The 17,278-nt window shown below is 39.3% G+C and overlaps 1 protein-coding gene across 1 annotated transcript; it reads left to right on the top strand.

The window, feature by feature from the left end:
- Nucleotides 1–7,501: 7,501 nt before the first annotated feature.
- LOC120486094 (uncharacterized) lies at nucleotides 7,502–10,035 on the top strand. The gene is made up of 2 exons (XM_039681946.2): nucleotides 7,502–8,009; nucleotides 8,568–10,035. Exons 1-2 carry the CDS (start codon nucleotides 7,643–7,645, stop codon nucleotides 9,611–9,613), a joined length of 1,413 nt encoding a protein of 470 aa, XP_039537880.2. The 5' UTR covers nucleotides 7,502–7,642; the 3' UTR covers nucleotides 9,614–10,035.
- Nucleotides 10,036–17,278: the final 7,243 nt, after the last annotated feature.

Below are 17,278 nucleotides of genomic sequence, written 5' to 3'. Positions count from 1 at the left end.
TTATAAAACGAATTGATTCCTTTGTGAGCATTTCAATGACTTTAAAGAGCCCCTATCATGGATTTTTGAAAATGACTGTTCATATGGTGTGGAATATAGCTCTAAGGGAATGAAAATCTGAAAGTGCACCGTATATAAAGTTATGGTCTTTTAAAAGTGAGTCTATTAAATGAATTGTTTTTGAAACGAGTCATTAGCTGTTACATCGTGACGTAGATACATACTGGCCACGCCCAGTTACTGCGCGCGCAGACGGAAGTGTAAACTCGAAGTCTACACACTCAAACACTTCATCATAGCATCATGTCGAGAATACGCTGTGTTCTACTATGCAGAGATAGTTCAGCCACTTTGTTTTCATTTACAGGGACGAGCATGTGAAGAATCGGTGGTTAGAGTTCATATCAACACTATAGCCCGATTGTGTTCTCATCATTTTATTGACAAATAATGTTAGTTCAAAAACATAAATGAATTCAAATGTGCATTCACAAGCGGTTGTTCCTGAAGGAGGGCTCAGTAACTTACTTACCCAGTGTATATGGATCAGCTTCCTCCTCCGAATCACAACCTGTAAGTATTATTAATAATTTTTGCTTTTATGGGTTTTGAACGGTTTTGTTGCGTCAGGGCGCGAGGCAGTATGTGTGTGTGTGTGTGTGTGTGTGTGTGCGCGCGCGTGTGTAAGTTACGCTCAGCGCAGCTTCTAGGTCTCCAATGTCAATTTTTTTTAAATATGTGAAATGTTTGTCGCTGTTATTGGAGTTGTCAAAGAATAGAGCGTCTTGTAGTACTGTAGTGCTTTATCAATATGTTTATGGGTCTGTCATCTGACCAATCACCGCCGATTAGTGTCACGCTAGAGTGGTTTGGAAAAATGAGTCGTTGTACGAATCATTTGGGAGTCTGTGAGCAAATCAGTTAAAAATAAATGCATATTATACGACAAATAAAGTGTTTATCCTTGCATGCATGTTAAACTGTTTTTGGGAACTCCTAAAACAAAAATAGGAACATTTCAAATGCTATGATAGGGGCTCTTTAAACCCTTCAAGCACGAGATGACTTGCACACTGTTTTGTGTGCTGCACACATGTGTAACAGTATATAGCTTGTTTTCACGTGACGTCACGCCACTGTGTTGCCATGGCGCGAAACGCAGATGGAGGGCAGGAAGTGACTTTCTATATTTAGGAAGCACTATAACACACTCAAAATGCCTAAATGCCACACACGACATGTGCCGGTATTCGGTAATGCGATAAATCGCGGTAATGAATATGCACGATATTGTTATCACGGGCTCTTCAAAATACCGTGAAAAATAATAAATTCAAATTTAGACTTTTAGAGCGCGCATTAGCTGCTTATTTTCCTTCAAACGCTCAAACACTGCGTGCTGCGCAAAACACGCGTGCACTCTGATGTAATCAATCCCCACATGTATAAGCACTGTGTGCATGCGGCAGAACGCTCCCGACGATGCATCCCCGCAGGGCTGCCAACTCACACATTCAGCTTGAGACTTTCAGACAGGACGCGGAATACGCGCAGGGTTTTGTTGCTGCGCCGACCTGCATCGACGACGCCGGGGTTAAAGTTAAAAAACTGGAAAACGGCTCTTTTTTTAAGGTTTTTGTTTTTGGTTTGTTAGCGCTACTACATATAATTACATTTATGTTTAATGTGGTTTCCACATTAAATGGACAGCGTCGCTCGCGCTATACAGTGTCAATAGAAATGTATTGAACAGGCTAGGTAATAGACTAATAGTGATAGTCGTTTGTTAATAATACAATCAAAAACGACATATGTGAAGGTTCTCAGTCCACTCCAACGAGGTTTAAAACCTAGGGCAGTTCAAAACGGTTACAAAAACATACCAGTAGGTGTCGCACTGTGTTTGCTGCTGTGTGCAAGCTACTGTCATGGAGATTAACTTATGTTCTGTAATAAAAACTTTCCATTATAACTGTGCTTTCACAAATTAGCCTACTCACCAAAATGAGCTCTTTCTCCTCATTAGGCATATTTGATCATGTAGTCTATACAGTATGGTCATGATTTGGCAATTATTAAATAATAAAACAGTAGATCAACATGAAAATCACCGCAGTCTGTGATATTTAGAACAAGAATCTGCTGGATTTTTCTTTAAAAAAAAAAAAAGGGTTTAGTCTGCCGACACCAAGCGCATAGCTACACCTTGAGCCTACGCAACTTTGTGTCCCAGCTAGCATGAACAATCAGCCCGAGCTCGGCTGCCCCGCGGCGTCTGCGGCTACGTGTTAACCGGGCCGATTGTGGCCGGCAGCTCGCTCTGGAACATGCATTTTTGTTACGGCTGTAAAACACTTGGCCGATTCATGTTCACCATAAAAACCGGCTCCGGCTGTATGATCTAGACCACTTCTGGAAATGACTCGGCTTAGGTTAAATCAAGGATGGTTTAAGCAATAATAACATAAAAAAAAATATTTTAAAATTGACGTAAATTCCTGCCCGTATCAGATAATGTTAGATGCGGTAGCTATGCAGTAAATAATAATTAAATAGTGTTGTTAATTTGCACAGAGGATTCTTTAATATACCAAAGCTTTACATTTATGTATTTTAAACATGCATTCGCGTTTAAGCTGACATAGACGCACAATGTTTAAGCGTAAATATGGGCGCGAACGCGCTTCTCCGAAGAACAGATTGCGTGACAGCGGTAAGGCAGTTTTGAAAAGCTGTCTATGGAAAAATCTACAGAAAAGTTTGGGCCCATGGAGGGACTATCATTGGATACCACCTGATGAATTTTGTTTTTCTAGCACCTCATATTCATTGTATAATAGTCTTCTTTGAAATGTGTAGGACTACCTTGAAATGTTTTGTTTACATTCCAGATTGATTATAAAGGCCACACTGTTAGAAATTTCTTGTAATTTTACAGGAAATTCCTGGCTAATAGTTGCCATAAATTTACTGTAAACAGTATACAGGACTGCTATTGTAAAATAACTACAACAAGGTACTGTAATTTTACAGGATAGAATACTGTAAATTTTACAGCAAAATTTTAGATTTACGGCAACTCAGTAGCCAGGAATTTCCTGTAATTTTAGGTATTTTCTGTAATTTCATAGGACAGCATATTGTAAATATTACAATTAAATGTTGTAACTTGGATAAATGTCCTCTTTTAGACTTCTGCAAAGAAAAACAAAACACTTTTTTTTTAAATATATATTTTTATTTTCTCTTAAAACTAATGAGAAAACGAGTCCACAATGCACATTTTGGACGTTTTTTCTCTGCCTGCCCATCTGGGGATGCCGCAAAAGTCTCTGAAAACAGGGAGGGAAACACACTTATCAGATAACATTTAAGACTGATATGACATGGTCATTACCATGTCATGAAACATTACAGGGATAGTTCACTTTGATATACATTTTTTATATGTTTTAGCTTACCTCAAGGGTATCCAAGATGTAGGTGTCTTTGTTTCCACAGTATTTTCAATTTTGATATCTGTCTGTCAGTCATATAACGGAGGTCTATGGTCACCACCCCAAAGAGCATGCACAGAGAAGTCCAAATTAAACATGATTTAATGACTCGTAAATGTAAGTACACATTGATGGCCTAAGACACGAAACGAGCGGTTTGTGAGAGAAAACAAACAGTATTAATATCGTTTTTACCTTGTGTAATCATAGTGACGTCCAAGTACTCTGAGGGCGAGGGCGAGGCCGCTTCTATCTGCACAAGCGCGCCAGAAAGCCCCGGAAGTGATCTCTCGCGCATGTGCGTCACTCATTGTTTACACTGATTTCGGAAGTTTTACCTTTCACTGTGAAGATCTAAATATCGAAATCGTCTTCCATTGCGATTTCCTGTACATCTAAATATGTTTAGATCTTCACAGTGAAAAGTAAAACTTCTAAAATCTGTGTAAACAATGTGTGTACATGCGCAAGAGATCACTTCCGGGGCTTGTGCAGACCGAAGCGCCTGTGCCGTCAGATCAGTTGGACACGGCTGTGGTTACAAGAGGTAAAAACGATATAAATACTGTTGGTTTTCTCACACAAACCGCTCGTTTCATGTCTTAGGCCATCAATGTGTACTTACATTTATGAGTCATTGAATCTTGTTTAATTTGGACTTCTCTGTGCATGCTCTTTGAGGTGGTGACCATAGACCTCCATTATATGACTGACAGACAAGAACGGTTTGACCTAAAAATATATCAAAATGGAAAATACTGCGGAAACAAAGAGACCTACATCTTGGATGCCCTTGAGGTAAGATAAAACATATCAAAAATTAATTTCAAACTGAACTATCCCTTTAATGAACTTGTACGCTCACATTTTTGATACAGTTGCTGCAGTGATTTGGTGTGAAACGCATTTACACACCAGCATCAAGAAATGTGAAGTTGTGGAGAAATTTATGGACAACTGTAAATCAATATGTGAATTCATCCAATGAGAGTTGCAATCTTGAAGAATATTTCTTGTATATGTCTTGTATATGTATACTGCTCATTTTAGTTCACACAATCATTTCTCAGCAAGTTAAATGGATTATTTAAAAAAAGAAAAATGTAGTTTTAGCGTGAACTTAAAATAAAATTGTGCATTTCATTTCATAAACGTATATAACTTTATGAAATGATGCACAATTGTATTTTAAGTTCGCTTAAAATTATTTGGATAAATTCACATACTGATTTGAGCATGTGCAAAATTTCTTCACAACTTCACATTTCTTGATGTGTGTGTGTGTGTGTGTAATGTGTGGATTTTCTCTACAACTACAAATCGCACTGTCACAGGCATTCAGTTGATTTCCATGTGTCTGCGCCACGAAGTATCTCTTCTGAAACCCATTAACAATATGATAACTAAAAGCTGCACAACACACTATTGCCACCTAGATGAATTCAGTAATGTTCAAGTGGAGAAAGACATCCACACCACCACTTGACCACTTGAACTGGGAGTGGATGGGACTAAACGTGATAAACCAATCAGCCAAGGTCCAATATTCAAGCAATGTCTGCCTGTAAGTTGACTGCCTCGGAGAATGGAAAATTAGAATAACTTGTGCAAAGTGTCCATAGCAAAGGATGGGGCTGGTGATTGATTTCTGGTAATTAAAGGGATAGTTTACTTTGAAATTATTTTTTGATATGTTTTATCTTACCTCAAGGGCATCCAAGATGTAGGTGTCTTTGTTTCCACAGTATTTTCAATTTTGACATTTTTAGGTCACACCGTTCTTGTCTGTCAGTCATATAATGGAGGTCTATGGTCACCACCTCAAAGAGCATGCGCAGAGAAGTCCAAATTAAACATGATTTAATGACTCGTAAATGTAAGTACACATTGATGGCCTAAGACACGAAATGAGCGGTTTGTGAGAGAAAACAAACAGTATTTATATCGTTTTTACCTCGTGTAGCCACAGCCATGCCCAACTGAACCGAACTGAACCGTGTCCAACGTCCCGCCGGAAGTGATTGCTTTCGTGTGTGTACGTCACTCATTGTTTACACAGAGATTTCGGAGGTTTTACCTTTCACTGTGAAGATCTAAACATATTTAGATGTACAGAAAATCGCAATGAAAGACGATTTTGATATATCTAAATATGTTTAGTGAAAGGTAAAACTCCTGAAATCTCTGTGTAAACAATGAGTGACGTACACACGCAAACGATCACTTCTGGCGGGACGTTGAACACGGTTCAGTTCGGTTCAGTTGGACATGGCTGTATTATATGTCTGACAGACAACAATGGTTTGACCGAAAAATATCAAAATTTAAACTACTGTGGAAACAAAGACACCTACATCTTGGATGCCCTTGAGGTAAGCTAAAACATATCAAAAATTAATTTCAAAGTGAACTATCCCTTTAACAATTACAAAATAACAGGACAGAGACCCCTGGTGGTCCGTGAGCTATAGCCAGGGGGTCCGCGAAATAATTTATAACAACCTAACGTTTTTTTCCGTGCTATGATGAGTCATGTTTTCTTTATCATCTGAAAACATGCTGTTTATTCCTAAGTAACTTATATAAAGCATTTAACATAAAACAATACAAAGTAGACACTTAAAGTTTTCTATAGATAGATAATCTATGTCTGTGCGTCAAGTAGACTATTCGCTGCTGTTGATTTTGCGGGACGTGCGCCAGAAAGGAGACGACGGCATGAACCCGCATCCGGTTCTTTTCTGTATTTTTAAAAGGCATGACATTTTGTAGTCATTTATAATGTAGCCTATACACAAATAAAAAAATGGACACTTTACCGTTTCGGATGATGCACTCTTGTCTTATCTATGACCATAAATAAGAGTATTCCTGTTTCCACTGCTGAGGAAAAATTCCCATGTAATTGCGCGCCGGTGTTCCGGAAAATTCAGTTCCCCTGTTTCCCCTCCAGCGCGCCTGCGCGATACAGACTGTACGTCATTATTCCGCGCAAGAGATCTATATTGAGAATCGCCGTGTTTTTGAAATAAATAGTTTATAAATAAACTATATTGCACTGCACAAATCTGTAATCTGTGTTATTATCATTTACGATATTTTATGACATTCGTCTACTACAGAAAAAGTGGTTCTGTAAATTAGGCTACATTTTCAGTATTTATAACACACTGAAGTGATGCTGGTCATGTATTTAAGTGTCATCTACATGTGTAAACACTGTCATCTGACGATCGGTCTCCTCCACTGAGAACACAGGGGGAACCGTTTTACCAGCTGGCCCAGAAAAAGTGGTTCCCCCTCCTGTAATTTTACATTTTCAGGATTTATAACACACTGAAGTGATGCTGGTCATGTATTTAAGTGTCATCTACATGTGTAAACACTGTCATCTGTCGATCGGTCTCCTCCACTGAGAACACAGGGGGAACCGTTTTACCTGATGGCCCAGAAAAAGTGGTTCCCCCTCCTGTAATTTTACATTTTCAGGATTCAGAACACACTGAAGTGATGCTGGTCATGTATTTAAGTGTCATCTACATGTGTAAACACTGTCATCTGTCGATCTCTTCCACTGAGTGGATCTCACCATTTTAAATTGCCGCCAGATTTATTTATACCCATCCCCCACCCATACTCGCACATCCTCACATGACTTTATTTACACAAACGCGCACTTTTATTGATTCTCATTATCGCTTATCAAAAATAATTAACATATAATTTATAATCTCTCATGAGTCATGGTATGCACGGTACACGCATGCGCTACTGATTGTCGGATTTCATACTGATTTTATAATAAAAAAAAGATTTTTTTCTTCAGAATTAGATTTTGAATGAGGAATCATTTATGAGGTAAGTTTTGCTGTGTGTTTTTTTATTGGTGTTGTATTTAGCATATTAAATTATATGATGCATTTTTTTTGTCATGATTAATAAAATTACTGCCATTATTTTTGTAAATTAATGTTATAGGTCCTACCTATACACAAGTTTTTGAGCCGTTTCCGCTCTACATCCTAAGCTCCTCCCGTTTATGCAATCCACTTCCGTTTTGGCGGGCTGGTTATGCTACCTAGCTCCGTTGTGCCGACAAAGCACTGATATCGCAGTGACAAAGAGGATAACAATTAACTTTCAACATGAATAAAAGTGGTTCGGGAATGACGTGTGCGGTAGTTGGTTGCAAAAACTCGCGAAAGCACCTGAACGAGTGGTTAGATAGAGAGTGTTACGACCACAAACCAGCTACGAAGAGGCCATGCGCTCCATTGTTTACATTTTTTCGCAAGCCTGATACCGACTCGGAATCAAGGACCTGGCTGAAGGCATTAAATCTAAAGAAACCGCCCCGCACCGTTTATGTTTGTTCCTATCACTTTGTTGACCAAAAACCTTTCCCAGAGTTGTGGTTGGGATACAATCGTCCTCCCCAGCCAAAGAGGCGTCAACTCACTCAGCGGACCACTGTCTCCACCCAGATAAAGAAACGCAGACTTGCATCTGAGGGTAAGTAAAGCAAATTTAGCTATGAAGTTGACAATACTGTTAATTATGAACAAGTTGTCATACACTAACATTGCTACCGGTATTTTGCTGAGGCAGTTGATTGTTTTGGATATGGGACAAACAATGCCCACGATACATCATTAATTGTGTGTGTGTGTGTGTGTGTGTGTGCATGCCTGCGTGTGCCTTAGTCTACATCATAAATGTAACGCAAGGTGGCAGGCTGTTGTGATGATGATGTGTGTGTGTGTGTGTGTGTGTGTGTGTGTGTGTGTGTGTGTGTGTGCGTGTGTGCGTGCGCCCCCGCCCGCGTGTGTGAGTGCAATGTTGTAATACACATTTTGCCATTGTGATGTTTGTTGTGTTGTGGAAAACTTAATATTTTACTTTTCTTATTGTTTACTTTCTTAGACTTTGTGATTTTTTTTCTTTCGATTCAATCATGTGTTTCTCTCCTGGAATGTATTTTTACCTGGCAGGAACAAAGACGCACAGTAAAAGAAATGGTCTATGCCTTAATTAATTTTGCTCCATCCATGTTTTCTCTTACCTTTTTAGATGCTCCTGAAACCTGTCAGCCTGCCTGTGAGGCCGAGCCTGCTACACCAAAATTTCGAGATGCCCAGACCCAATGGGAGGATCCGTCACATATTGACCACATGTACTGTTCAACAACACAGTCTGTTAAAGTTGACAAGGCCACACAGTGCGAGGCAGAAATGGGTCCTACTGTGACTAGCACCACGGTCATTGATGATGCTAGGTCCCGGCTGTATACAGGAGTGCGTATGGTTCAATTTTTCACCCTGGTGACAGTGTTGTTGCCTTTCAGTAAGCTAACAATTACCCTTCCTGTTGTTGACCAAATCCTGATGACCTTGATGAAGCTAAAACTAAACCTAATATTAGGAGATATTGCTCATCGCTTCAATGTGTCTACATCCATGGCAAGCATTGTGATTAGTCACTGGATTGACGTGATGGGTGAACAGTTCAAAGTTCTGATCCCCTGGCTTCCAAGAGAGACCATTCGTGCCACCATGCCCTTGTCGTTTCAGAGGAACTACCCTCGAACCACCTGCATCATTGACTGTGCCGAAAGTGCCATGCAGAGAGCCACAAACCACGACTCAAGGAGTGACACTTTCAGCCAGTACAAATCACGCAACACTGTGAAATATCTCGTCGCTGTGGCCCCTAATGGGCTAATCATGTTTATCTCTGATGCCTATGCTGGCAGAAGCAGCGATAAGTTTATCACCATGGACAGTGGGTTCCTAGACTATCTGAGGGCTGGTGATGAGGTCATGGCGGACCGTGGGTTCACCATTCGAGACTTGCTTGATGAGAGAAAAGTGAGTTTGAACATCCCTGCATTCACCTACAGACGCAATCAGTTGACCAATGAGGAGACCACACGCACCAGGCGAGTAGCCAATGTCCGCATACACGTGGAAAGAGCAATACAGAGACTGAAGGTCTTTAAGATTTTATCCCAGACTGTTCCCATCAGCATGGCACCGAAACTGGACAACATCTTAACCATCTGTGCTGGCCTAGTTAACCTGAAGAGTCCACTGATCAGAGTGCCTTGTGAGGTTTAATCTTGCCTTGTGTCCTTGTCTACCAACACCCAGCCATGTTGCTCATTACATACAGATAAACACAACAAATACTTCATGCATTGTATTTTTTTTTAGGGATGGGCAATGATTAATCGCGATTAATTGCATCCAAAATAAAAGTTTGTGTTTACATAATATATGTGTGTGTACTGTGTATAATTAATTTGTATATATAAATACCCACACATGCATGTATATATTTAAGAAAAATTTGTTATTTATATATCAAATATTTATATATAATATTAATTATGTATAAATATATGTAAACATTATAAAGTATATACATGCAAATATTTCTTAAATATATACATTCATGTGTGTGTATTTATATATACAAATGAATTATACACACTACACACACATGTATTATGTAAACACAAACTTTTATTTTGGATGCGATTAATCGCGATTAATTGTTGGCCATCCCTAATTTTTTTTTATTATATATGAAAATTTTTAGTGTGATGTACTTGTGTGGGCTGCTTTTGTATTTTACTTTTTAATACCTGTTAGGATTAATCACACAATCTTTCTTGTTGAACCCATTTCTTCAGTTTACTCAAAACAATTAATTCATCCAGTGTTATTTATGTACAGTATGAGCTTACTATGAATGATGAACTGTGTTAAAAGAAATTGTAGCACTCTAAGGAACATAAAGCCTATAATTAATGATTGTACTTCAGTGCAGTAATTAAATGTGAAATTAAATAAAACTTAATTTTCACTCAAACAGTAGAGGCAAACATCTGTTGGCTCCTGTAGGCATGACCTAAATAAGGCAGCTTATTTTGGTTTTAAAATGCTCAGATATTTACTGCAGAACTGTAACCTTCCCTCAACAAAATCATCAACAATTTTCGGGAGCATGTGGGCAAAGTAGAATGTGCGCAGCCTTTTGATATGCCCCTGGACAAAGCCTTGGTCGTAGGGTACTTCAATTTCTAGGTGCTCAGATTTGTTCCAGATCACCAACTTGGAGTGCTGTAGCCCTGTGCAGTGCATCCCAATTTGTACCTGCATGTAGTAGCCTTTTGGACCATTGCAGGCAATATGGTAATCTACTCTATCTATGTTTGCCACAGTTGTGATTTCACAGTTCTTTGTTGCCAAAAATTCTGCAAGTGACTTGTTTCCAATCACAGGTGATTTGATCTCCAACAGAATGTCTTTGTTTATCACTCCATCGGGAGATGCTGCAAGCCACGGTTCATTTTCGCACACCACTAAGCCTTTGGTTTCAATGCTGTTGCCCAGAGTTTCCAAATAGTCCCTCGCAAGTTCCTCCCCCTCCGCTCCTTGACGGGTTGCGGCATTACCACGGAAGGATGGGTGTAAGTGATCAGACAAAAACTTGTCAGGCGCCGTGCTTGAGCGAGCGGGCACCTTTTTAGCCGTGCTTGCTGTAATGCGCACTCTCCGTGCATCATGCCAGACCTGTTCTTTGCTCTGTGATTTTGTAACCTTCTCAATTTCCTCAAGCTGGGCTGTGGACATGTTAATGTATTTATCGTAGAAGGTTCTGCATTTTACACAAGCCAGTGGTGTGTGGTGCTCATCATGGGTTAGGAGATGGAGGCCTGGACATGGTGATGGCTCAATGATGGAGGAGGTATTTGCATTAAAGCAGAGCTGCAGAAGGCTATTCCCAGGGCATTTGAAAAGTTCTTTCATTGGTGAGGCAAGTGCATTCCTCCTCCACTCTTCATGAGTCCTAAAGCGTGTCACCTCCTGTGCCGGTTCTGGAGTGGTAGAGGATGGCTGTGAAGTTGGCGGCGGCTGGTAGAGATCCTTCCTGTTGTGCCGTTTGAAGTGCACATACTTTATCTTTCTCTGACCAGCATTCCTTTTAGACCCAGCATTCCACTGGTTCTGTCCGTCTGTGCAGGCACGGCCGGTTTTCCCCTGTCTCACAGCATTTTCTACCTAGAGAGATATAGTCAGGGATGGATTTTGACTTGCAAGGCCCATTATCTCAATGGACCCTCTCTCACAATTTGGTCCCTGTTATTTTAGCTGCACGTTCACAGTAGCTAATCCCCTGCGCTAAAAAGACAGGCCTATATTGTAGGGTTTACAGAATCGGGGCATAGGATCATAATAATAATAATCAACAATGGACTACATTGAGGTGTATGAAACACGTATTTATTGAATTAACTTCAGATATAGACTAAACACTATACACAATTAATTCAAATGCATTTACAATGAAAATATAATTAAAATCAATTAAAAACACATTTAATGCATCACATGAATAAAAATTATTTGTTACAATACAAAATAACATGCCTGTAAAGTTGCCTCTCTCTCTCTCTCTCTCTCTCTCTCTTTCGGAGCGGATGTTGGGAGTGAGTGCGTGTGTGAGAGACACGTGTGGGAGAGCGTTTTGCGTTTTTCAAGCTTTTCTTTCTTCTCTTTATTTCTTTATTTTCCTTTTTGTTTTACACCTCTGATCACATATTTAGGGGTTAGGGTAGGGATAAGTTCAACGTGGGGTGGGTGTGTGTGTGTGTGAGGCCGTATGACGTCTTCCCCCGCGGGGGGAGCGTCGCCTCTCACCCTCCGAAATGGTTTCAGGTGCGCCCCGGAGGCGAATACTTCTATTGAGGATGTTCGCCTTGCGGTAGGAGCCAAGGTTGGTAATGATAATATTAGTTCTGCTTCAAGAATGAACAAGGCGGTCGTTGTTTTTTTGAAAAGTGAAAATCAAGTAAAAACCTTAATTGAAAGTGGAATATGGATCAATGAAACGTATGTGCCGATTACACCGTTGTCAGCACCGGCAACGAAAATTGTAATCTCAAATGTGCCCCCATTCGTCGGCAATGAGATTATTATTAAAGAGTTGACTAGATTTGGTAAAATTGCCGGCGCTATAAAAGAGATTCCTGAAGCACACTGAAGCACGTGCTATCTTTTAGAAGACACGTTTACATGTTTTTGAGCTCTCCCACTAAAACGCTTGACGTATCTTTTCGGATACCTCATGGAGAGAGCTCATATATGGTGTATGCTAGTACGGAGACTTTGCGTTGTTTTGAATGCGGTGATATTGGTCATAAACGTTTCACTTGTCCGCACAAAGCGTGTAATGATGAAGAGCGAGGCCAAACTGAAACACCTGATGCACCGCAGATTGTGATGGAAAGCACACCGCAACAGTCTGGAACGGCAGATACAAATACCGAGGTAAGGCCAATTGTTTTGGAAAATATTGTCATTGATGCTGTGGTTCCAGGCTGTAGTGGTGGTGGTGGTAAGAGTGATGTTTGTGTTGGGGTAGTAGGCCAAGTACAGGAAAATGAGACGCATGAGGGGCAAAGTGAAGAGATGGATGATTCGTCAGAAGCAACTGTAGAGAGTTGTAGAGATGATGAGTCATTGGCTGATGTTGATGTGGTAAATTGTGGAAGTGATCTGTATTCAGTTGAGCAGATTAATGCATTTTTGGATGAGACTAAGGGTAAAAGTGTTGAAATTGGTAAGTTCTTTCCAGATGGGGATAAATTTGTGGTATCTGTTATGAAAGCGAGACAAGAATGCAGTCTAGAAGTATTATCCCAGCAGAAAAGGTTCAGATTAAAAAATATATATAACAACAATTAGGCAAGGAGGAGTAAAACCAGGCAGGGCTGTGAAACGCCGGGCTGCGAAAGGAAAACAAAAATAAGTGCACAATGGGTATCTATCCTTCTCCTGGTATTCTTTTCACAATTCTGTTGATTTCTGCTTTCCTACACTATTTCACTATGGATGTCCTAAGAATGGGGTCCCTTAATGTAAATGGTCTTAGGGCAAGAGATAAATGGGCGATGTTAAAAGAATGCATAAAGCTAAAAGAATTTAATGTGATGTTTCTACAAGAAACACACAGTGACATAAACAATGAAGTAGACTGGGGTTTGTGGTTTGATGGTCAGTGTGTTCTTAGTCATGGGACAAATTTTAGTGCAGGGGTGGCAATTTTGTTTTCTCCTGAATTAGATGTAAAGATTTTATCAATTGATGAATTAGAAAAGGGGCGACTTCTTCTAATTAAAGCTAAAATAAAAGATATGTGTTTTGTCTTGGTTAATATCTATGCACCAAATATTGGTAAGGATAGAATTTAGTGATGTGTCGTTCATGAACGATTCGTTCATTTTGAACGAATCTTTAATATGACTCGGGACTATCGAGTTGTCTCAGGGAGTGATTCGTTCATGTTGTGTTACCCGCGCATGCGCATTGCGCAACATATGGATTCTGAATCTGTACTGGAAACAGAAATGATTAGTTTATCTCTCGAGTCTCGAGTTCGGGTTCGGGGCGAGTCCGAGTCTTTCGTTCTTCCTGTCAGTCCCATAGAGCCTATGCTGTCAGTACCGGAAAGAGAAATGATTAGTTCATCTCTCGAGTTCGGGTTCGGCGGGTCCGAGTCTTTCGTTCTTCCTGTCAGTCCCATAGAGTCTATGCTTTCAGACCACCGGAAAGAGGAATGATTAGTTCATTTGAGTCTTCGGGTTTGAGTCCTTCCCTTCGTTCTTTAGTCACGTGAATTGTCACCGTATTGAACACCCAAATTCACAAACTTTTTACAAACGAATTCACAAACCTTTTACAAACAAGCACGTAGATGATGTATAATATAATAGTAGTTAATTAATGTACAATATATATAATAAAACACACCACAGATGCATAATATAGAAAAGAGACGGACAGGGCAATAAGGAATAATGGAACCTTTGTTTATAATGTTTATTGAACATATTTTGTATTTTAATGCCTATATAACACAATATTCAGACGCAGTCAATAATACGAATCTAATGTTGTATTTGATGCGAGACCCGTGGCCACGTGAGAAAAGAACGACGGACTCAAACCCGAAGACTCAAATGAACTAATCATTCCCCTTTCCGGTACTGAAAGCATAGACTTAATGGGACTGACGGGAAGAACGAAAGACTCGGACCTGCCGAACCCGAACTCGAGAGATGAACTAATCATTTCTCTTTCCGGTGCTGACAGCATAGACTCTATGGGACTGACAGGAAGAACGAAAGACTCGGACCCGGCCGAACCCGAACTCGAGAGATGAACTAATCTTTAATCTTTCCGGTCCTGCTATATCGCATGGCACGGCCAGCAGACAGCACAGATCAGAGTCAGACACTGACGAGTCAACAGCTAACGTCTCGAGACATGAGAGGAGGAGAACAAACCTGATAAATATGAAGTTGCAAAGCAAAGAACGTCTCGGATCAGGAGGTGAGGTGAACTATAACAGGGTCAGACTGCAATAGCCTGAACTTGAGACCCAGCAACTAATTAATAGCTAACGTTTCAGTTGCTTTTGGGTTTGGCTGCATTATTTATGTTATTTTCACAAATGTAATTAAGATTTTCGTAAGTACTAGACGTTTTGGGATATTTAACATGACATTTTAATTATATAATTATGAAATGAACGAAATGACTCGATAAAAGATTCGTTCATTTTACTGAACGAGACTCAAAGATCCGAATCAGTAAAATGATCCGAACTTCCCATCACTAATAGAATTAAGCTTTTTGAGATGTTAAAAGATACTCTTGTTTCTCTTTCACAAGAAGATGTTTTAATTTTAGGTGGAGATTTTAATTGCACCCCTGATTTTGTTATTGATAGGATTGGAGAAGAACCACATCCTCCTTCTGTTAAAGTTTTGAAAGCAATAACCTCTCAGTTTGGGCTAGTAGATGTGTGGAGGGAAAATAAAAACGTGAGACAATATAGTTGGCTTAAAGTGGCAGTAGATAGAGTTAGTGCGGCACGCCTGGATCGATTTTATTTACATAATAGTCAGTGTAATAGAGTGATAGGTGCATACATAACACCCTGCATTATCTCTGATCATCAGCTCATTTCAATGAATGTTGTTTTATCAGAAACAAAACCACAATTCTTTTATTGGCGTTTTGATATTAAATTACTTCAAGATGTTAATTTTTATGAGAATTTTAAAATGTTTTGGAATTGTTGGGTTGAAGAAAAAAATGATTATGAAAATCTGCTTCAGTGGTGGGAAATAGGGAAAACGCAGATTAAGCTTTTCTGTCAACAATTTATGGTACATACCTCTTGTAAAATTAAGTATGAAATGGCAAAATTAGAGAAAGATATTTCAAAAATTCAAAATATGTTAATTGATCAGAATAATGTAAATTTACAAGAAGATCTTAGCCAGAAGAGACAAGAGCTAAGTCAAATGTTAAATGAAAAAGTAAAAAGAGCTCTTGTAAAATCACATTTTGTTTCTGTACATGACATGGATGCTCCCACAACATTCTTTTTTAATTTGAATAAGAAGTGTATACATACTAATTATATGCATGCATTACGCACACCTGATGGGAATGTTACTTCAGATCCTTTGGAAATGAGGAGACTTGCTGTTGATTTTTATGTGGACTTATATGCTAAAGAGTGCACAGGTAATTTTGACGCTGATGAACTTTTTAACAACTTGCCTGTGCTGGATGAAGAAAACGTAAAGGACTTAGACTCTGATCTGTCTTTTGAGGAAGTTACAAAAGCAGTGAATCAACTTTCATCTGGTCGTGCACCAGGGATCGATGGATTACCAGCAGAATTTTATAAAACTTTTTGGGGAATAATCGGAAAAGACTTTTTTAAAGTTGTACAAGAAATCTTTAAAGCTGAGGCTCTACCTAAAAGTTGTCAACGAGCAGTGCTCTCTCTGATCCCAAAGAAGGGAGACTTGTGTCTGCTAAAGAACTGGAGACCAGTAGCTGTTTTATGTTCCGATTATAAAATATTATCTAAGTGTTTGGCAAACAGACTTAAAGGTGTTCTTGATGTTTTAGTACAAAAAGACCAAACATACTGTGTACCAAAAAGGTCTATTTATGATAATTTATTTTTAATGAGAGATATTATGGATTATGCTGGAATATATAATGTTGATTTTGGTCTGCTTTCTCTGGATCAGGAGAAAGCCTTTGATCGTGTAGATCACTATCTTTTCAAGGTTCTTAAGTGTTATGGGTTTGGAGAACATTTTTTATCATGGATAAGAATATTATATGCTGATGCTGTTAGTATGGTTAAAATAGGAGGAGGTTTAAGTGTACCAATTCAAATGAATAGAGGGATAAGGCAAGGGTGCCCTATGTCAGGTCAATTATATACTTTGGCAATAGAGCCGCTACTTTGTTTATTAAGAAGAAAATTGACAGGTATTCTTGTGAGTAATAAGCCAGAAGCTGATACTATTAAACTTTCTGCGTATGCAGACGATATTACTCTAATGGTTAGGAATTCACATGATGTTCAAGTTATAAAGGAAGCTTTAAAGATGTATGAAGGAGCATCATCAGCCAAACTAAATTGGCAAAAAACAGAGGCATTATGGTGTGGGTGTGAAAGAAACCCTTTGCCTGAATTACCAGGAAATGTGAAGTGGGGGATGACTGGTTTTAAATTTTTAGGAGTTTATCTTGGTAAAGATGAATGCAAGATGAAGAACTGGGAGGGGTTAGTAGAAGGAGTGCTTGTAAAGTTGTCTAAATGGCAATGGCTGCTACCCCAGTTATCCTACAGGGGAAGAGTCCTGATAGCCAACAATCTTATAGCTTCCACCCTTTGGC

This window comes from Pimephales promelas, chromosome 2, assembly GCF_988280905.1.
Source record: "Pimephales promelas chromosome 2, fPimPro1.hap1.1, whole genome shotgun sequence".
In the NCBI taxonomy this organism is placed as follows: Eukaryota; Metazoa; Chordata; class Actinopteri; order Cypriniformes; family Leuciscidae; genus Pimephales; species Pimephales promelas.
The sequence above is the reverse complement of the archived record's forward strand: the minus strand, read 5'-3'. Positions and strand labels throughout refer to the sequence as shown.

Excerpts from the sequence above, each read along its gene's own strand:
- LOC120486094 (XM_039681946.2), top strand. The coding sequence starts at position 7,643 with ATGAATAAAAGTGGTTCGGGAATGACGTGTGCGGTAGTTGGTTGCAAA. Across the intron at positions 8,010-8,567 it reads ACGCAGACTTGCATCTGAGG|ATGCTCCTGAAACCTGTCAG; the intron begins GTAAGTAAAGCA and ends TTACCTTTTTAG.